Here is a 23,037-nt window from a genome sequence, read left to right as displayed (position 1 = left end):
CCCGACGACTTTCTTCCGAATCAAATTGATTCAACTTTAGCCAAAAGCCAGTGCCCCGACACCCCTCCAATGGTTGGCGATAATTCCGGTGAGTGTGTTTATTTTTATTTATAATTCATTTAAGCTCCCTTTTTTCGCCTCGTTCGCGCTTCATCGATAATGCAATAATGATAAAAGCTTGAAGCTTTACCGGCGAAGCGGTTGGTGCGTTTCTTTTCCCCGGTGGGACCGAAGCCGCGACCTGCTCCGGCGGGCATACGAGAACTGTGGCATTTAACCGCCACAGAACACAGAAGCGATTAGATCGAGAACGTTGAGAAGTCAGTTAGTCAGCGCGCGCGCGAGGAAAACGTCGAAAAACCGCGCGGCTCACCGAGGCATCGTGGGCACGCGAACGCTCACGCCTTGGGTGCGCGAACCGACGCCGACCGAAGAACGGAATCAAATGAAATTGAATGATTTTTATTTTATTAGATATGGAGTTGGAGGGAGAGAAATCAAATTATTCACCACTCCGTGAATGGGTTTCGGTTTTTCGGGGCTTATTCTCGTCCCCCGTTTGCCGATTGGCGTTCTCTTACACAGCCGCCGGAAGAAGTAAGAAACCCACGCCGTACCCCCATTCAGCGCTACACAATCGCCTTAAATCACAAGGATACGCGTGAAGGAAGCAGTAAGAACTCATGCTCATTTTATGGATGGTTGGAGTGTGTATGACGCTCTGGAGCTCACTTCTCCAGCTCTGCATGACATTCTACTCCCCGGGCCACCCGCCAACATCCTGCCCGGAACGAATGCAGCACCAAAAGTGTTGCAGTAAAGCAACGAAAAGACGTCGACGAGCAACGATCCAGCGCAATTGTTTGCCGGAAAAACTTTTGCCTATCGCCACCAATCAAAGCCACCAGGACCTTCCAACAACCGGACGGTGTGCGCGCAACAGTACCAGGCGCGCAGTCAATTTTGTATTCATGAGATTCACGAAGAAGATAATAAATGATCCGGAGGGGGAGGTGAACGCTGAACGGGGTCGTTGCGTTTGAAGAGTGACACCACGCCTTCCGGTTCCACCCCGTACCGCGGAGGAGCGCGCTTTTCCGAGTGGGCTGATCGCCGGAAAGCTTGGAACCGGAAGCGATTGGCGAGGCCATTTCCTTGGCTTCCGCTTACGATGCCAACCGGTTGAGCTGCGTCTACGGCACACCAACACACACGCAAAAGAGGGAATCGTTTAAATCGCTATATTATGAATCAATAAAGCAAATCGTAATTTAAATTTATTACACCAATCGGGCTGCGGCTTTATTTACGCTCGGGGTTCGCGCAATTTGCCTCCAATTTTATTAAAACATTTAGCTTTAAATAATCCTCAATAATTAATTTAATGTTTACAACATGTAGTTCCATCGTGAAGCACAAATTTTAAATGCAAACTTACGCACAAACTTCAAAACACTATCGCTCGCCTTATTTTCGTCTGACTGAAACAGTTTCCCAATCGGCAGAACATAAAATTGAAGGGAACCGAGTGAATGTAACGCCACCGTCAGGAAGCGTTTTCCCCGGGGCCCAAACGAAGGGGCCCATTCATTCAATAAGCGCAATCCAATCGAAAAGTTTGGATTTTCCCTCTCGGTATGCAGCTCTCGGTATGATGCCGCTAAACAAAAGGCACTACTTAATATCAATGTTGATAAACACCACCACCATCCCCCGGGGGAAAACTTTGTCGTCCTCGGCCTACGAGAGACGAGAGTGAAATCTGGTTTTGGGTTCTGGTTCTATTTTTTGCATGTTTTGTTTTTCCCTCCCAATTCCCTGACCCGGGGGTCGGGTCACAGAATGACACGGACTGGGTGCTATAGTTTTGCTCAAGCCTTTCCATCCACAAGGAAAATTCAAACTCCCTGCTCTTCCATCAAAGGGACATCCTTTTTTTCCCCCAAAAACCCACCAACTCCCCCCACAACAACAACAACAACAAAACACACACACACACACTACCACTGTTTGTTCTTGCTAGAAATATATTCCCTATTTCTCTTTCAATCTCGTCCGTGCGTGCAGTTTTCCTCAGTGCTCCTCAGTCACGGAGCACGGCAAGCATAACATTCCGATTTTCATATATTCACCCACCCCCCCCAAAACGATGACTTGCCCCTTTCAACTCTGCGCTTTTCTTCCACCCACCGGGGTCTTACCGAGGAAAATGGGGTCGCACATTAGGTCGCTTTCGGGGTTTTTTCGGCATGAGCGGCGGTTCCGGAATAGGACAATGTCTCTGCTCTTCTGCTTCTGCTGCAACTTGCAAAGCATGCGGTGTCGCACCGGAAGCAGGAAGGATTGAATGTTTTTCCTAAGCCCTACTTACCCGACTTACCCCACCCGACCCGAGTGAAAGGAAGTTGGATTTTTCCTGACTTTAGCCGTCGTGCGGTAAATCGTGCAGGCGCTTCATGAATGCATGTGGAGCGGTGTATGTGTGTGGGTAAGGATATGCTTCAAACAATAATGAAAGCTAGCGAAAAAGTTCCTCCCTGGGTTCTGTGAACCCCTAGCAGTTGAACTGGCGCACGAGCACTTCCCGGGGAAGATAAACACAGTGGGAAAAGCGAGACAGTGCTCGCTAGAACGGAACTGCTAGAACAAATATTTGTTCCCTTCCATGCGATTGGAATATCACTCCCGCAATGCAAGTGTGTGGCCGGCGGTGGTGACTCGTTGAACACCCCCAACAGCCAGTGAGCCAGTGTGTTACGCCGAGATGTGTTCTTCTCGGTTCTCGGTTCTCGGTTCATATTCGAGTTCCAGTTATTTTTTAAGGGCCATCCCCTTCCCTTTGATGCCTTATCGGGCGCACGGAGCGAGCATGAAAATGTGCTAAAAATTAAACATAAAGGTACATGTCCCCCCCCCGTGTTGGACAACATTTCAATCGTCTTCGTTCGGCAATTACTTCTATCCCGTCCGAATTTCTATCTATCCCCAAAACCCCAACACCGTTCACCAAAATCCTGTAACAACACACACAAAAATATACATATTTTCCCCGCTTTTTTGTTTTCTTTTGCCACTTTTGTCACCTTCACGCGGGGCCGTATGTTTCCACGAATCCGGGGAAACAAAGGGTTTTGTCGGTTGGGGAAGGGACAAAAGCGAAACCAAAAACAATGGCATATTGGCGGCGGGCTCTTCTTTTGGGCATATTTTGGAATTTTCTACCAATTCATTTTCCACCTTCTCCCCGGGGGGAGGAAGGGGGGGGGGGGAGGACAAGTGAAAAATTATATTCGTCCTAGTGGTAGACAAACAAAAAGAAAAACTAAACATATCAGCGTATAGAGGCCGGCTGAGAACCCAATTCAACTTCACTCACAGTGAATTTCCACGGGAAAAATAGAACTCCAACGGGATTGGCCCTGGAAAATGGTGATTCTACTTTACACCGACATGCACGGCCGATTCTCCTGCCTGCAGCTGTTTTCCGAGTCTGGATGGCACCGAACTGTGTGTGTGCGGTATTGATTTTGTATCCTTTTTGCTGCTTTCCGTTCTCCGCCAGGGCCCCTTTGAATGTTGGTTTGATGTTTTGCTTTTTCTTTACCCTTTCTCTCTCTCTCTCTCCCTCTCTCTCGTTTCATCAATTTCCCGACTCCGTGTCAAAAATCGACGTCAACCCTGCCTGTCAGTAGCAAGAGATGTGTGCTGTGCTGGGCCGAAAAACCCCACATCTGAAGAACGAATGTTCCGAGACGCGTACATATGTGCAGGGCGAAAGCGAAATCCTTTCACTTTCCTCGCGTGCAAAGAAAATGGAAAAAAGGAAAATAGAAAAAAAAGGAAGCGAAACTCCTACATGAAGGGGAAAACCCATCAGTGTACCCATCCCTGAGGTTTTCCTCCTCGAGACGACGCTGCTGCGGCAGCAAAATATCATGTCAATGATGTCAACAATCGTGGCCAAAGTCATCATCCCACCCGGCCCTCCCGGGTCACCCCACGCCTTTTCCTCGTATCGTTACCCCGAAAGAAAAGAAAAACCTCCCAATTCAATGCCTTTGCCTACCCAAAAACCTAATTTCGTCCCCGCATTCTTCGTTATCTGCACTGATATCGACAAGAAAAAAAGGGGTCGTTTCCGGTTTTGTTGGGACCACCACCGTTTCGGGTGGGATTTTTGCGTTTTCAGCGTCAGCACCGGAAACACCGGTGTCTCCCGGTTCGGGGTTCGGGTGTGGAAGCAACGCAGTCAGCAGTCGAGCGAGACTTAGCGCGCAAATAGGCAAAACTTTCACTCCACACGGGACGGGACGGGACGGCCCAACGATTGATGCCACCGTTTCGGTTCGGAAAAGTCGATCCGTTTTTGGCCGTGCCACGACCAACGGAACAACATTCCAAGTGCCTTCCTTCACTCCGGGTTGCCTGGAATTTTATGTCACTTTTTTATTTCCTTTCTTTTCAACAACTATCAATGCCCCGTGGGTGTTTCTGTGTGTTCCGTGTGGCTATCGGTGTTACGACAGGTTCTCGCACTCGGCCCGACCCCACCGGTGTACTGTTTCCCGTCACAGCAACACGCACTCGTCTCGTTAATCGATGGGAAAATCGGAAAATATGAAAAACTTTTTTGCCTACCCGCCCCACACGCGTTGCGCTCTCTCTCTCTGTGTCACACCTGCCACCCTCGGGCTTGACTATTTTATTTTTCTTCATTATCTTTTATGGTACCCCGTTACGTGTTAGTATGTCCTTAGGATGGTGCGTCCTCTTCAAGCCCATTTGCTCCGCGTTTTGCCTTCACCGTGTTTGCGGCTGTTTGTTTCTACTTTATGTTTTCAATTTTATTTTCCTCTCCGCCGCCTGTCGCCTTCCACCCCCTGTTTACCTCCTCATTCCCGAATGAACTGACTCACGTGGAAATTCCGTTCCGAGGTGGAAAACCCCGGTAAGGAACGAAAGTTTTAGCACGGACTGCTCCGGAACCAACCGGAGCACCTAACGCCGTGTGGCATGATTGAATGATCCATGGCATGCAAACGATGTGCTCCGGGATGTTCGTGTCCCTTTGGCGCAATTCGTTCGACTCCTTTTATCGAAACCGACGCAACCAAACATTTGACATGCCGTTCAATGATCGTACATGTGTTTGGGCTTACACAAGAGAGAGAGAGAGAGAGAGAGAGAGAGAGAGAGAGAGAGAGAGAGAGAGAGAGAGCGAGCGAAACCAACCGGATTAAGCGAGCAGTTGAGCAGAAGCAAAAGTTTTCGTTGTAATTTGTAAACTTTCCACCACACAGCTCGGCACCACTACCACTACTTCCTCTGCTTGCGCTCTTCTGGTGCTTCTGGTGCACTCCCTCGAAAATGTTACGAATAGTTGAATAATGCTATTTTTTTTTGTTTTGTTGCATCTTCACTTACAGGGTATCCCGTAATGCTTTGACAGTTTCCCATCAATTTTGGAATCCGTCCCGAGATTTTTTGATTGCGTCCCAGATATTTTTGAATCCGGTCCACAATTCTTTGACTGCGTGTCCATCAATTGGGACCGGGACTGGGCCTGGACAGGGCCTGGTCCTGTCGAGTTAAGACCGGCGCCGATACCAATACATCACCGGACCGCCCCATTAAAAAAACCTCGGAATAAATTCAAAAATATATGAGAAACCCGTCAAAAAACCTTGGGACGAATTCAAAAATATATGGGAAACCGTCAAAAAACCACGAAACGTATTCAGAAATATATGGGAAAACGTCAAAAAACCTCGAAACGAATTCAAAAATAAGTGGGAAATCGTCAAAAAACCACGAAACGAATTCAAAAATAAGTGGGAAACCGTCAAAAAACCACGAAACGTATTCAAAACTATATGGGAAACCGTCAAAAAACATTGGGATGAATTCCAAAAATGATGAGACGCAGTCAAAAAACCTCGGAACAAATTCAAAAAAGGGTGGGACACTGTCAAAAAATTGGGAAACTGTCAAAAAAATATGGGACACCCTGTATGCTGCTCACTGCATATGCAACGCGCCGGGAAGGAGATTCACTTTCAAGAAGTGCAAGGATCACGCCTCTCAAAAAGCAAAGCCAAACAAAACAATCGAGAGCAACAACAACAACCTACCCAAGCGACCCACCGGGCCCGGCCGGCCGGCAAAAGGGGAAAGAGCGGCGAAACAAATTATGAAAGTGTTTCGATTTTATTTTCCCGACCGGTGATGGAAAATTCCTTCCTGGGTGGCACACCCTCGGTGGAGAACGGTGGTGGTGGTTGGAACGAAAGTTCCAACCGTCCGTATCTTGATCATCACCATCGAGCGAAATCGTCACGTTGTATGTCACCGTGGTGGGGGGGAAAACACACGAAAACACAAAACTGCACGAAATACCGGGCTTAAGTTTTTCCTACACCGAAAGTTTCCCCCCTCCCCCCCCTCCTCGTGCATGATGCCACAAGGCACAATAACACCGAGGTGTGTTTGTGTGCATCGCCTTCTGGGTGTGCGTATTCGAGCCATCACCGAGTTCACTGTCTGTCTTTGACCCGTTTGTTTGGGAGGGTGGGGGCTTTTCTAGCGCGTGGGACGCAAAAATTTATTACTATTTACTCAGGCATGCACGATGCCTTCATGTCTGGGCGCTATCAGCCGGCATCGCGTTTCAGCCACTCTTCGCAGTCACCTTGTGGAAATAAGAAGTCATTTCGCTTCTTTACTGCACGCCACCCACGCCCCACCCTCCCGTGCATCGTAACTGCCAGCCTCACTATTGATCCAATAAATGGAACAAATCGTCACAAGCAGATACGGTCCCGTAGGACGGTAGGAAAATGACAAATTTTCGGCGTGTGATAAAACCAACAGGAAGCGGTGGTCCGCTCTTGGTGGTGGTGGATGTTGCAATGGCAGGAATGTGTTTGTTTCGACCTTCCCGTGGTTGGTGGGGAAACAAAATTGCTAACAGAGCATTTTTTTATACTTTTCCTCGATCTTTCTTTCTCTCTCTTTCGTACCTTATCTTTCATTCCTGTTTCACAATCGATCACGCGACTGCGGGGTAAGCGGCTTTTCCGGACCACTGGCTGAAGCAGCCGTTCCCACCCGGTTCCTGCCCAGTCCGGAATGTCCACGTCACGTCAGATGTTGTCAGTTATTTTGTTTCATATTTTTGTGTTTTGATTATGGCACACATCATCGAAAGTGAAAGTTGCCAACTACGTTCACCCTACCAGAAGGGATCCGTTGAAATGGGAAAAGCGGAAAAACCCGTCATCCCCGTTCATCCCTGCAGCATGAACCCCGTGACGGTTGCCTCTGACGAAGGGCGGACAGCTGCTATTCCGATTATTTCTACCGGCAAAGGATGGGATTCTTGCGGAGTGTGGGCACGCATCCTTTCAAAGCCCCGCTTCCGAATAAAACAGAAATGATGGAGTGTTTATTGTACGGCAAATACGATACAGGGAAGACAGGGAGAGGGAGAGAGGGAGCAAAAGAAAACGAAACACAAGATAGCGGAACTTAAAAAAAGACTTCCGTGTTTTCCACTGCCGATGCAAGCAGAAGAAGATTTCAATCATTTTTAGTACCTGCTTCTTTCCCTCTTTTTTTTCCTTTGGCGTAAGCGAACACCTTTTGCAACACCCCCACCCCCCCCGGGGAAAACGTCAAGCAACAAACACACGGTTCTAAACGCGTGGATATGATGTGAAAAGTGTTTCACCTTCGCTCCGACACCACAACGAGCGTACGAACGAATATCGTTGCCTTTTGTTTTTTGTTTTGTTTTTGCTAATAAAAATAAATCGTTCAAGCTTTTGCAGCACACAGCCACCGGTTGGCACACAGCAAATGAAATGTCTTTTTATGCATCCGGTATGATTTAAATAAAATACTTTTCCCATTTTCTTCTTTTTCCGGTGGCCCGCTTTACACCAAACCTGGAAGCAGCAGCAGCAGAAATTGGTGTTTACGATCGTTGAAATTAAACTTCTTCGCTATCGGGAATATAATTCGAAATTGCATTTTTTAATACCTTTCACGCCGTTTTTCCGTTTTTTCGGGATTTCGCCTTCGACTTCGAGCACGAGCAGGGCAACGGGAACGCTTCCGTAAAATTCCTGCAAAACCGTACAGAAGCATCGCACCGGAAAAGGCTAATCCGGAAGCATTAAGCACTGAATGGATTTGTGGATGGACATGGCAAAACCCGGGGGGATGATGAGGATGGGAACAAATTCGACACGCTCATTCAATGGTGCAGTGGAAAAAGGCGAAACTCCCTGGTTTCCCTTGCTTTCACTCCTCATTCAGCCTAGCTCCGAAAATCCCTGACAGTTTCTTTGCACCCAGCTACAAATCCCAAGGTCCATCGCGTACGAATGCGAGGAGCGAGAGAAAAATCAAACGAAATTAAATTAACCATACATTTCCCTATCCTGCCACCCATCGGCTGGATGGCTCTTCCTGTCCCTGTCCCCAGACGACTTATTGTCCTTCATTTGCCTAAACCGTTTGCCGGGTTTGTTTTGTTGCAACGCGAAGAAAGGGGAAATAAAATGAACAAGACCAAAGAAAAAAAAACCGCCCCCGAAATCGACGAAGACAAAAAAGGGGCAAAGCATTGGTGTAGCATTCGAAAACTACAGCCCACCCGCCGGCGAAAGGTCCTGAAAGCGATAAACTCAAATAGGATTTTCCATTTTCCAGAGTCGACCGCACCCGCCGATTCCGTGATCTAATCCTTGGGATGTGAGTCGCGGCGCTTGCCGATTCAAATTTCGCCTTTCCCGTTTTTTTGTTGGTTCTTCTTCGTGCGATTTTTTTTTTCACGAAGCCACGCTACGACAACACCGGGCACATTTTTATTTCATTTTTATGGCCAATTTTATTTTACTTTCAAATGAAAATTCGAATTTCTACTCCGGGCCCCGCACGGATCCTTGCAGGTTCCCTCGCAGGGGTTATTATGTGAACATGCTCAGCCAAGTACTCGAAGCGTTGTGAGCGAAAAACCCCTCAACACCGGAGACAGGCAAATGCTTCGGAATTTCTTCCGCCGACGATTCCCCCCCCCACCCCCCTCCCCACCGATCGGAACACAGGTTTAACTGCACAGGTTAAATCGATGAACCAACCGTGCTAACGGGGCCGATGTTTTTTGGGTTTCGCGATACGGCATCATAAGCATACACGGAACCACGGGAACGGCACGGGAACGGCTTGATTTGGGAACGGCATTGCGAAAAAAAACCCTCCTCCTTCTCTCACACACACACACAAAGCAAAATCCGGCAGTCGTTTTCGTCTCCAGTATCCACAGCCCCAGAACCGGACCACAGTTCATCGTTAAAAAATAAAAACGGTTGAAAATGTTTTATTGCGATGGGTTTTCCGAGTTTATTTTCGTCTATTCGCTCAGATTTCCAGGGGGGCCGGCAAAGGAGAGTTGCTCCTTTTCAGCCGAATGTGAAGGATCGCAATCAATCCTGCTCCGGCGTACGTGCAACGGAACGTCAAAATGTGTTCTCGGTGGGAGGGGGCTCCTCTAATGGCGGCGAGTTGCCGCTCTCTTATCGTAGAATGATGACAATACCGCTGACCAGAAGAAAAAAAAACTCGCAATGTGTCGATTGATAAGAAATGCCAAAATGCGTGCCCGGTATCGTTTTGCCGTAATCTTGGGTAGAAAAATTAACAAACCATAAACCGTGGCCACGCAGCACGGGACATCTCGAACGTCGCCCTGGCGTCGTCTTTATGGATGGGATTTTATGGCTTTTCTTTTCATTGCACTGCCAAACCGGAAGTCGTGTGCATGTGTGTGTTTTTGTCTGTGTATGAAATTCCTTTCTCCGTTCAGGTCCCTTTTCTGGGAGCCACAGGGAGCCACACGAAACGCAAGCGGTAGGAATTCCTTGATGAAACGAAGAATTTCATAGCAAGCACCAAAAGAAAGGCAAAACCAAGAACTTTAACTTCGCAACACAGAAAATGAATTACAAAACACAAATCCATAGCATAAGGGCAGCCGGAAAAAGGCCGGGAGCAAACAATATACGCTTTATATTGTGTGTGTGCAGTCAATTCGACCGCCGAACGCCGAACCAAGTACCGGAAGTACGGAAAATCGGCACAATCACGATCAGTGCCAGCTCGGCTGGATGAGACCCTTTCAGACGCGCTGACTCTCGTGGGCCGTGGGTTACGCTTGAAGGATGTCGATGAGGAAGATTAATGATGATTATTCAGATTTCGTGAGGCCTCTCGGGTTTGGGGCCTTAGTGAGGAGGCCCCGGTCCAGTCGGCATTAATGCGATAAATTGCGTATGCCAATTTTTCATCCCAAGGTTACAAGAGAGAGAAAGAGAGAGTGGAAGGGGAAAACCCGTCTCTAATTCCCAACCGGACGATTTGAACTCGCTGCAACAACTGAACTGAACCAAATTTTAATACCTACCAGGCGTCTCCATTAACCGGGTGGAGCTTTTTCCCAATCAACAATTTCAATGAGCTTTTTTTTAAAAACGTGCTTATTTTGATGGCAGAATACAAAATCACAGTTTTAGAACTATTAGGAAAAAATATTTTGCATTCCTTTTTTTGGCGAATTCTGACAACACCCCCTTTGTAATAACCGCCGGAAAAAGTAAAAGCTACCGGAAGCGAAACAACTGTTCGATTTTTCTTCATTCAATTACATCAACAAAAAGTATAAAGCTAAAGCCTTTTCCTATCAATCCAAACCATCACCATCCATCCCGAATTTTGATCGTTTGCGGTATCCCCGTACCTTATCGTGTGAGATTTAACTACATTTCATCCTTTTTCCGCTGCCCATCGTTTATCCTTCTCCCGCTTGCGTGTGCGAAGTGCTCCCCGGTTGCTGCGATGTGCCGAAAATATTTTCTCCAGTCACGCCGTTTCTTCTGGCTGCGCAAGGTCGCCACCGTTATATTAATACGGCGCGCGCTTTGCCGCTTGATTTGTTTTGCTTCGCCCCGTGTTTTCGTTGGCGCGCCCTTCAGCTGCGCACACCTTGCGGCCCCTTTTTCTTCCGGCTGCGACCCAGGGCAGACCGCAGGGATGCTCCGCTCGCGTCACGCACGCACCCGATGATAAATTATCCGCCGGTCAATCATCGTCAGGCGTGGGTGATTTGATGCGAGCGCGGAATGGGGGGGGGAGGCCGATCGGCAGGGATCAGGAAGTAAGGTGGAAGCAAACGGGGAATACTGAGGGGATAGGATAGGTTGCATGTTGTTAAATTATTATTATTCCGCAGCATTGGCATCCACCGGGCTCTCGCACATACTCGGTCGGCCATCTTAATCGAATCACGCACCACGGTTTGTCCTTAGCATGGTCCGACGCCGACGGGACGCCAAGTGGGGTTTTAGGGGCCCGGGGGGCACAGCTGAAGTCAACCTCAGAAGGGACGGACCGGGCCATGTATGTGTGGTGGCACACGCAGTTCGCAGGGAGTTTCGATGATTTCCACGCTCACTCGCCGGGCGCAGGATAAACGATAAAGCTGAGGAATTATTCAATTAATTACAACCAAATTACGACCGCAAAGTGGTCAAGCTGCGATGCTGGTATCCGAGGTTGGATTGGGTTGGCCGACGCTTCGTCGCTGTGCCGGAAAACATCCGCCAACCTTAAATGGTGAAACAAAAACTCTAAAGCTCCTTCCTATTTCCTCTCTTGCTCGTAGCCATTACTAGCGGCGAGTTATGAAACGGGCCCCTTTCCCTATACCCCCTCCCCAAAAACCTTCCCTGCCCGTCTTTCCAATCAGAAGGAAACCAACAACCCAGCGTCTTGGCGACTTGAAGTTTATTATCATTCGTAGCACGCAGCGCCCGTCATCTTCATCAGACGGATTTCAATTTGGAAAAGTGTAATCTAATACGAATGAGGAAAAATCCAACTGACAGGCCTGGCACATCCAGACGCTGCTGCCAGAGGATTTCGGGAATGAACAACAACGGTAGCCGGTATGTGTGTGTGTGTGATAATGCGAACAAGAAGGCAAATAGCGAAGCGCGCCAAATAGAGCGCCCAGCGTGAAACTCCGCCATTCCGCCGGCAAAGTTCCGGATGGTCATAATTTTCACTACGCGTTTTTCGTTATGTAAATTTTGTGCCAATTTGCTTAATATTTCATTCTTCCATGAATTATTGATTTAAAAATCCCGGTCAATCGGGCATCATCGGGGCAGGGATCGGTTTTTCGTCCAAACGGAGAAGCATTAAGGGCACTTAGTGCTTACGTTATTGATAATGCTGTAACATGTAGAAGAAGAAAAAGAAAAAGCCACACACCAATTTCTCCTGCCAAATCCCCAAATTGTAACAAGCGTAAGAAAGTTTTTCCTCATCATTCATCATTCACCAGGTGGCGTCGTGATCGTTGCTGACAGTTTTTCTCCCGCTGCTTCAGCAACAGCGCTTAATGCATAAGTCCCGGAAGTCGATTTGTTTGGAAACGAGGGGGAGAAAAGCAACAAAAACCACCGGGGAAAGCAATCGGAATGCAAATCTACCACCACCAAAAAGAAGGACAAAAGGTATGAAAATAAATAACCAAAAAGTGGAGGACACGCGCTCCTTCCACGAATCGTGAAGCGCAAAGAAGATACGCCACTGATCCTCTTTGCGAGGATTAATTCAAGTTTTCCGATTTCATCCCATTTTGGGACGATTATCCACCAAAGGCATCCACCCGCCCCCCCCCCTTCTTCTGGTACACTTCTGGTATTCTAATTTCGTTACGCACAAAGTCTCATTTCGATGTTGCTCCAAGTCAACTCGACAATCCACTGACAACCTCGTCGATGCGGTCGGTACGATAAAGGAAAAAAGGGTTTACATTCGGTGTCGGTGTACCGGTTCCAAAAATCCAACGCTAATCCAATATTGCCGAAGCCACAAGAAGGCGAAGGTGAGGCGTGGGGCTGTTGTTGCGTAAATAAACTGGGCGGAAGTGAGTGCGCCCGGTAATGGAAATGGCTCGAAATGGTCGCTCAAATTCAAACTGGCTTGCAAAAAGCTAAAATTTCTTACCCTTTTTTTTTTGCCGGTCCGGTATCGGTCGGTTACAAGGCTTTTTAACAAGCAGCCGTTTTTAAATCTGTTGCAAAGCTTTAATTTCTCAATAACGCTTCCGGGCATTGATTAAACCGAACCTCGAGAACGGAGTTCTCGACTCTCGCGCGCGACTTGATCGACAGAATGCGGTGCTGAACCTGGTGCTATGTGCCAACGCCTACAGCTCCTAATCGGTAGCACCGGTAACCCGGGCCGAAAACCGTGATGATGGCGATGATGACCGAAGCGAGGGAAAGTTTTCAAATTTCATCATTTAATTAAATTCCATCATCGAACGATTTCTCTCGCTTTCTCTCGTTCTCTCTTTCAAGGGGCTTCAAATTTCGGTAACCCAGTGGATTGAGAGGTTTGGCCGTTTCCCGGTATGCCGAAATCTCGAAACCGGCCGATTTAATAAGCGGCATCCGTCCAGCGATCGATGCAAAATATGGCTTTAATCTGCCTTTTCCGACTGCCATCGCAAATTGGGAAGAAGGCTTCACGCTGGCCAACGCAACCTGTTATGGTTTAATCCACACTTATTTAATTAAATCGCAAAGGTAAACCGTCCGAAGCGCTGTTGCCTTCCTGGAAATCACAAATCGTTAAATGGAAGTTACGAAACGGTGCGATAAACCAAATTAAGGAATATCACTTCAGTTCGCAATATTTTATATGGAATTATTAGCTCATCAGCATACCACAAGCTGGCTTTTATTAGTTTTTTCCATTGTATTAATAACAAACGCAGAAACTTGCCCTAATTACCTCATTGAACAGATGAACCTACCCTTCGGAACGCTGATGGGCCCAGCAGACGATCGAGTTGCACTTAGATGATGGATTCCTGCGTGTAACCTCTAGTACGCAATTGGGATGATGACGGTCCAATTCGGAGCGATTTTATTTTATTTCCCTCCTTGGGCTCCGACAACCGACAAACTAGCCGCGCACGGCATCGTGAGAATCTAGAACACGTAAACACACGGCGGCACTGGTGGCCCTGATGACATTAACGTGTAACTAAATTATCGTTGATTTGTTTTGTGTAAACAATCCCTCAATCGTGCTCCCGTGCAAATTGCAATTGAAAACGAGAAACAGTACACTCGGTCGGTCGCCAAACCACCCGCCCCGGACGCGCAACTATCAGTGTCACCGACTGTTGTCTTTCTTTTTCCCTTTCCGTCGTCAACTGGCGCAAACGGTTTTCTAAGTAGCGCGTCTTTACGCGCGCGATGGGCCCGACCGAATCGCTCGCGGTGCACTGCGCGCTGTGTCGTCGTCGACGGTTGTCTTTGGCGTTAGTCACGCGCGTTCGGGCGGAAATCAACAACGGCGGCGGTGGATGATTTGTTTGTCTAGGCCTGGGAAGGGGCCGCCATCCAGCGAGGAACGGACAAAGAACACTCGACCCGACATGGGAATGAGGTGAAGGATGGCGTTTAGCCTGCTGTTGGCCATCGGCGGGCAAGGATGAGGATGAGCGCAGATAGAGTAAAACACTATCATTTTACCATTCAAGGTATGGTCGGATGGATGTGGCATCTTCCTATAGATGCAATAATATTTAACGCAAGGACTAGCCTCATGTGTTTGCTAACGATTTGTTCCAATAAAGCAAACCATCGCCTGTGATTGCCTTGATGTCCCACCAAATTATTTCCACATCTTTTCCCCATTCCCGTGTGTACAGGCAGTCCCCGAGATACGCTATTATAGCGGACCGCTATAAACCGAGAAAAATCCGCGTAATTCGAATTTCCGCGTAAGTTATTTCGTTTATACTTCAAAGCCACAGAGTCGACTTCCTTCTCTGGACTTTATTTAATCAGCAAATCATTAGATTTTTAGAAAGGTTACATTAATGTAAGTTAGAAAGAAATGTTTTAAGTGACAAAAAAGGTAATTTCGACCAACTTTTCACCATTTTGCTTAAATTTTGTTGCTCATCTGTCAAATCTCACCAATTTTTTTTTTCACCATTTGAGCAAATGTCAAATTTCCAACAAATGGCGTATCTCCGAATCCGCGTATAAGAGGTACCGCGTATCTCGGGGACTGCCTGTACCTATTTTCATCAGCGAAATCTGAAATCTCTACCGTGTCTAAGAGTAACTAAAAATACCACAAAAAATGCCTATTAGCAAAGCGCTGATAGCGAGCTTACGATAAGTGGTAGTTATGAGAACATCGTCTAAAAGTGTAGAATACACTAGGAAAACACACAATGTAACCTCCCCCCCCCTAAGCCTATTAAAGTTCCACCTTGCAAACCACTGACCAACCTAAAATAGAATGTCATAAAATGCTCACCCCGTTGCTATAACAACCCCTAATGATTTCGCAAACGCGAAATTCACCGAAAACCGCCACACAATCAGCAACGTAGCAACTCTTTTTCGCATTTCGCGTTTGTCACGTGTTTTATTTCAAACCCATCCCGTTGTAAACTCAAAACCCATGTTCAAACATTTACCGGCATGTAAAAACATGCCCCAAACTAGCGTTTTCCTTTTGAAGTGACGCATAAATCGATGTCAGGTGGAAACGAACGCTGTATGAAATGTTTCTTTTTTTTCACGAAGCACGATCGAAGCATGTGTGTGTTTTTTCCTTCTCCCTCCCTCCCTCTCTCTTTCTTTCGCTATTTGCGTTACGCGATTTAATTTCACAGCCGCGCCCCCTGCAGCGAGGTGCATTTTTAATTAACAAGTGCTAAGTTTAGCTTGCCACCTACCAAATGGTGGCAAATGCACTCGAATTCGCAACGGAGCGCAAACGTTAGAACGTGAAAAAAAAGAGCGAAAGCGTACGGTCAAGCCTTAGAACACACAACACGTTGCTCCAAAAAAACACGAACCACATTTCTGGGCCACATTTCTAATGCATCATATTTTACCATTTACGCAATGATCCGATTGATTGATCCGGCGACCCGATCCCTTTACCGCACTGCCCTAGAATCGACGTTCCCAATTTCACATGATGCAAAACACAACTGCAGAAATATAAAACTAAAAAAACACCCCTCTCTAGCAACATCCACCTTACTAGGCCACACCCGAGTCCCGAGGAAATTAACCTTTCCTACCACCGAGACTTGTTGGCGCATTTTGCCTATCGCCTTACACATCGCTTGGTGCATTCCAGTGCCTTCCAGTGGCGTAAAACATTCTAACTAATTCTAATCGAATGCGTTTCCGAATCGGTGGCCCGGGCTGACGGAACGCTGAGTCACCTGAGAAAGCGCACCAGTCTGGAGGCGGTGGAAAAATCGAACCAAACCACTCCAGAGGGAGCTTCGGAGCTGGAAGTCGGAAACGCGTTCCTCCTTCGGGGGGACGACACCCGAAGAAATTGCTGCACTTTGAGGCGCGCGCGTGTCGGCTAAACTTGAAAAAACCTCGTCCGTACGTACGTTCGAGACACTCAGACAACGAGGTAAACAGTAAAAGTCAACCGACCGATCCGGCAATCACGCCGACCCCCGTGTGTACGTGTGTGTGTGTGTGTGTGTGTGTGTGTATGCAGGTTACATCACACTTCGGAACCACCTCCACGGTGCGGTGCAAGTTGTCCGGCACGTGGAGTATCGAAAGAGGTAGCAGAATAAAAATATCCTCTTCCGACCCAACACACAACAAACCTTCTTTTACTACTGCCTTGCGGAAAAAAACGAATGCGGTGTGAGCAGTGCAAGTGCAAACCGTCAAGAAGTCGTCTAAATGTCTGCTGCGATGCTCTCTGCGAAACCCCTCTCCTGCGCCTGCTATGATGAAGCAACGTGTAAAGTGTACTTAGGCTCTCCACTGCAAGTGCCATCAAAACAACAACTACCCTGATAACGACAAGATCTTTCCCTTTTTTCCCTTCCCTCTACCATGGCTTCGCAGCAGAGCATCGGCATCAAGCTCGTAAACAACTAAGCACCTAGCCCGTAGCCGGGTTCCGGGTTGTGTATACCTTCCGAAGGGCTAGCAGTCCAGAATCCCGAATGCCGTATTGAAGGTGCACAAACAAATGGCCCGTCCTAGATCGGTGTGTCTCGTTGCTTTCCTGTTTGGACAACGACTTAACGCCTAAACCTGTCGCCTGTCTGTATCCCCTCAAACTCGGACTCGGCTTATCGAACAGGCTCAAGCACCTTGGACTTGAGCACTTGAGACTGGAAGGGCCCGAGCCGGTTCGAGTTCGATGAACGCTTTTAGAGCATCCCTTCACTCTCGGTGTGCAACCAAATGCGCTATCAGTCAGCTGTAGCGGAGAGATGCTCTGCAACGGCACATTATATCATACACGTAAGTACGGACAACTTTCCGCGATAGGTGCTACTATGGCAACAGTATGCCAGCCGTTGAGCCGTCACCGAGACGACTCCATTAATTCCAGCGCGTAATATTTTTGTTTACACCGCTTGGGCGTTTAAGCGAAATTGCCACGCGCTTTTTCCGTTTCCACTGTGGAGTGTGGAGTGGAGTTTCATTTTTCTTCAACTTCAAAAAAAAAACCACACACACACACGCAATCTCATTCGAACGCGCCCCAACGCTTCGGCTTCTTGGAGCGGTGGCCGCCTCCAGCTTAATCGGCTTTACACCAAACCAGTGCCCATAGGTACCGTCGCGATTTCCATACGCGCGCTGGTACTGGTCGTGTCAGCAAATCATACAGTCACGTACGGCCGAGCTGATCACGTTTTCGGTCCGTCCCAAGCACGCTTCCAATTGCAACAGCAGCAGCAGCAACACTTGCGTTGCATCGCTGTTTGCGACAAGTGCGACTCGCCCCAAACCCATGCCCAGTTGCTAGCTGGTGCCGTTGGATATGGCGCGAGTTGGTTTGGTCGCTTTTGTCGTACCATTGTTTTCGATCAGTCCGATTACTCTCTACACCAACACACCGAGTGTTTGTTTGTTAACGTTAGTGACAGAAACGAAAAAAAAGCGTCAATCTAGAAAACTGACCCTCCCGGTCCCGTGATGAAACTACCTCCCCCCCATATCATGACTCATGCTTGAGAAACATAACGGCAGTTACGTCAAAACCCTGCCTTTAAAACAGAACATACTTAATACAAGTAATTTAAGCTGTCTTGAATATTATTAATGTGTTTTTTTTTTGCTTTTTTCCATTCACCTCCGAACGTAAGGTGCCGGTTCCGAAGAAATGTGCTTGCTCTGGAGAACAATTTTAAAGCCGTTACTATATAAGCGCGAACGAATGATATTTTATTCTCGCCTATAAAACAGATAAATCATTCTAAAAAGAGCAATAAGCTCATTTTTCTTCCAGCGGGTGCGACTGTTTCATCACCTTCTCCAAGTAAACCTTTCGCACCTACCTAGTGCGGAACTGAAGCTGAAAAAAAAACACCGAAAAAATGCTTCGCAACATTCCACTAAGCACATGGCACCCGACCAGCAAAAAACAGTAATCCAGTACGGGCGGACCGAAGTCAACCAAAGCGGAAAACTCCCGCTTGGCACGAGATATTGAACCGAACCAGCAGAAACGATCTGAAAAATTTGCCAACACTCTATTCTATTTTGGCAGTTTTTGTTTTTTTTTTATATTTTCAACCACCTCAGTCCCCTCGTTCTCCACAGACCATCCCCGGGGCTTAGTGTAATTCGCATGGTGCCGGAAATATTTCATAGAAGAATAATATTTGAGCGGAATTCTTCACGGGCTTGTTCTTTTTTGTTTTACCCCCTCTGATTTTATTTTGTTATTTTGCTTGCCTTTATGCTTTCGCCCTGGTTTGGTGGAAGCCTTGCAGGGCCACTTTCGACAGTTCGTCACCCCGGGAAAGCTAGGAACAAAAAAGGTATCCACCACCTTGGATGGTGCTACGAAGGCGACATAAAAACAAACCTCGAGCTGACGTTGGACGGGTGGCAGCAAACAAAAAACGGAAAAACAAAAAATCACCACCCCAAAATGCGTCAAAAAACAAACGCTCTCTTTAGAGCGCGCATAATTTTGGCACAATCTGGCACACTCCGCCCAGCACTCACGGACCCGGTAAACGATCGTATTTATCAAGCAATTAACACTTCTTCAGCACGCCCCGAAGAAAATCGCCTCACCGCATGGGAGGGGGCGGGAGGGGAAAATTTTGCACTTTCCGGAAAAATCCTCCAGACAGTGGCTTTGCCTTTGCCTTCCACATTCCTTCCCGGCATGCCGCCGGCTCACTGGATGCGGTAAGAAGCAAAGAAATAACTAACGACATCGGGGAAGGCCACCGGGCCAAGCCATCGACCGGCCAAAAATCCACCGGTCCGCTGCTAAACGATAATGATAAAATAGCGAGCTGAAAAAACAGAAATGGAAAGCAAAATAGCGTCAACCAGCGTGGCCACCGTTGAAAAAAAAGCACCCTCCAAACTATCTTCTACACGCCCGTAACAAGAGGGCTGATTCTGGCGCACTTTTTGTAGGAAAAACGCTGCTGGAAGAAAAGCTGCGGCCCCACCGTTTGGAGTTTTGGCCTCGTGACGCGTTAAGCATTGCGATTGCGGAACGACTGCCTAGGCCGTGGCAAAATACATCATCCTTAATTCGGTTTTAATAATTCATTCTATCTTCTTGCCATTTAGCGACCGAAACACATACAATGCAGCGAAGAAAATGGAAGACACGCCGAGTCGTGATTCCGGTCCTTTCGCACTGGTTAAGATAGCCAAAAGTTGGGAAAAACAACACTCCAATGCCGTCGCTGCCACGGAGTAAGACGGAAGGTGTTGGTTTACGCACACATCCCGCACATTATATTTCGCCAATCGGAATCGGTTGGTTTTGGGGCGGTTGGGCGGTAATGAAAAGCACACACAGAAAGAGAGAAAAAAGCCTCCACCTACCCAGTGATAGGAAGCCAAGAACACGGAGGAACACGTGAAAATGCGGACAAGATAATGCTCTAAAGACAAGCTAAATCTTCCCGAAGACTATTAAGTAGCAACGATCCTTAAAAGCAAAGCATGCCCCGCCATGGCGCAAGCAGCATGGCGTTGCATGCTAATTTTTGCCCATTTTTGGTAACGGCCAGAGAGAACCGGACTAGAAGACAGCTTCAGCTTGATTGTTCTAATTTTGCTTCTTTTGTTTTGCGCTGACTGCAGCACGTGGTGAAAGATTAAAAATTAAATTGGATTTCAAACACGGTACACGGCATTTTCTTCGTAATGTTTTATCACATCTGTTTAGTTTTTTAATCCGAGTACAGTTTATTTTAGTAATTTCCAACTTGTGTGTATTGTGCTCCACGTGTTATCCAGAAAACCAACGCTTGCTTCTTTTCCACTGACTTTTCTCACTGACTGATGTCATTCCAAACGTCAGGAGGTGTTGACGTCTGGATACTTTAAAAAATTCGCTGTCAATCTCCCTGACCCGACGCAAGTTTTCCGTTCGATTAAAGTGTTGAAACTAAATAAAGAGTTCCTTTTGCTGCTTATTGATCATTTTAAGAATAAAAACAATGCCTTTCTGGCTTTTCGTCATGTGCTCACTAGTTTTACCATACGAATTCCTTCTCACTAGTTCTCGCTCAGTAAACAATATGATTCAAAGCGCAACGATTGTAAAAACGAAGCAAAAGTAAAACAAAACCACAAAACAGACGGCGAGGAAAAGTGAAAAACAAAAAGGAAAAACACACACACGAACAAGAAATGGTAAAGTGTCCATTTCATAGAATGGCGAAACTTTTCACAGTGGCAAGACGTCGGAAAGGCAACGAATTCCGCCAGAAACGGTCCGTTCCCATTGGTTCGAAGGGAAAAACTTTAACCAAAAACGCAAAATCTCCAAGCGCGCGCGTGGTTTCGCTGGAAAATGTCACCGTGGAAAGACTCGCCCTGCCGGACGCCGCCTATGGCGAACCGGAAGGTGGAAACGGATTGGTGGCGTGTCTTCAAACAGGGGAGTAGCGGACGGGGACCCAAAGACAACCACCATCGTTTCGTCCTTTTACCCGAGCGAAGGAGAGAAAGAAAGGGGCAAAGAAAATGGGCACACACACAGCACAGCGCAAAAGGCCAACTGGCGAACCTTTCGCCCAGGCACGGCGCGTCCCGGACCGCAGATAATATGGAAATTTATGTTTTAATCTAGACGATATAAATTATGGCCATCGATTCGCCGGCATCCGGAGGACGCCAAAACGGATGGCGAAGAGAAAATGGCGAAAAATGAGCAATGGCGAACAGGAGCGGCAACACACACACACACACACACACACACACACACACACAGAAACACCACAGCCACAGGTATGGGAGGGCCCGAATAGGAAAATCTGTGTGACAAAACGATCAACCAAGAATGGACGAAGCTTTTCTCGCTGGCATAACACGGAATTTATGTGCCAGTCAGTGTTTCGGGCATCTTTGATTTATTTGCGGCCGTTGCGCGCAAGGGTTTTTTTCTATTTCTTGTTTTCTCTCTTCCTCCAGAGCGTGCTGTGTGTTTTCCTACACATTTGTATGTGCACTACATTTTGGTTTGTGTCGTGTGGTTCGACCCCGGCATTAGTGGGCAAAAGGATTATCCTTTTCTTTCCTTGTGTTGTTGCCTGTTTGGTAAACAAGGATCAGCTTCCAAGCTGGCTTAGTTTGCTATTAATTAAATTGGACTTCATTTCTCGGAGGCTTCCCACAAACTTCCCAAAGATCTCCAGGAAGTTGAAGATTTATGCAAACAAAACAATTATGTTGTAAATTAATTTTCTCCATTCAAAACATTCAAATTATTAAACTTTCTTCTCAAAGATCTTGAAGAAATCATAGAAATAAACAACAACAAAAATCAGAACGTTTGTTTCATCTGTGTCTTAAAGCCAAAGATGTCCTACTTTCTCACACACTCAGTAACACACAATCAGTACACGATGCAATTTGATGCACTTTAAAGCAACATCCATCAACACAGCACCAAACAGTCTACTTCTACGCCACTGATAAGCCCACCCAAACGGCCCCCAAAAACCTAACCGACACCGATCGTAAAAATAAAATTGGTTCGCGTTATCACATCAGCACCCTCCCCGGGTCACCGGCCTACCCAGGCTCCCCAGACGCCCGAGAGGACCCGCGAGATGAAGATGGAGCGAGTGTGTATTTGTTCCCCCACTTGCACACACTTGCACACTAAAAACCAGCTGCACCAACAGTGCAGTGAAGTTTCGGCACAGTTTCGCCTAGCACGAGTTCACTCACCTGCGTTGCATCGGTGTAGGGTGTGCTGGAGTTCTTATCCACCATCTGGGAGCCGAAGACGGGCGGTGAGCCGTTGCCGTTGTACTGTTGCTGCTGCTGCTGCTGCTGCAGCTGCTGCTGTTGCTGCACCATCACCGTATCCATCTCGCTGTCGTGCTGTGACAACGCGTTGATCACCTGATTGTGTTGGGGTATCATCACTGTGCCCCGAACCTGCTGGCGCTGGCCGTTACACCGACGACGATCGCACGGGTCGCCGTCCGTTTTCCCTTTTTTTTTGCCCACGCGCAAATCCGGCGCAAATTGCACACTAACGCGCCACGCTTTCCGGCTTTTTTTGCACCACAAGGGCACGGGAACAAAATTTCTCCTAACTGATTCTTGCTAGCCTACCCAAACTAGAACGCAAAACTACGCAAACGGAACAATCGATCATCAAACCAAACAAAACAACAAACGGAACAATCGGAAAGAAAAACAACAAAACCGCGAACAACAACGCGCAACGGGGTAATTGCGTACGTGCGGGTGTGTGAAACGAATCGATCGCGTTACCATTGGGTGGTAACACACCTGCGCTACGAGGGTTGTGGTTGCACTAAGAACAGCGGATGCACCCGGATGTACTTTTACGCAATTGTAAAACATAAAGCAACACGCATCTTTTCACGCGTTTCCTTCACGCACTGGAAAAAAAAAATCACCAACACCACCA

General features: G+C 47.4%; 1 protein-coding gene across 1 annotated transcript in view; it reads right to left on the bottom strand.

The window, feature by feature from the left end:
• LOC128302206 (transcription factor SOX-4-like) overlaps positions 1–22,454 on the bottom strand; it is a 111,962-nt gene extending 89,508 nt beyond the window's left edge. The window contains exon 1 of the mRNA XM_053038967.1: positions 22,323–22,454. Within this exon, the coding sequence (XP_052894927.1) occupies positions 22,323–22,454 (132 nt within the window). The remainder of the gene's footprint in view (positions 1–22,322) is intronic.
• Between the last annotated feature and the right edge of the window lie 583 nt (positions 22,455–23,037).

This window comes from Anopheles moucheti, chromosome 3 (genome assembly GCF_943734755.1).
Source record: "Anopheles moucheti chromosome 3, idAnoMoucSN_F20_07, whole genome shotgun sequence".
Lineage (NCBI taxonomy): Eukaryota > Metazoa > Arthropoda > Insecta > Diptera > Culicidae > Anopheles > Anopheles moucheti.
The sequence above is the reverse complement of the archived record's forward strand: the minus strand, read 5'-3'. Positions and strand labels throughout refer to the sequence as shown.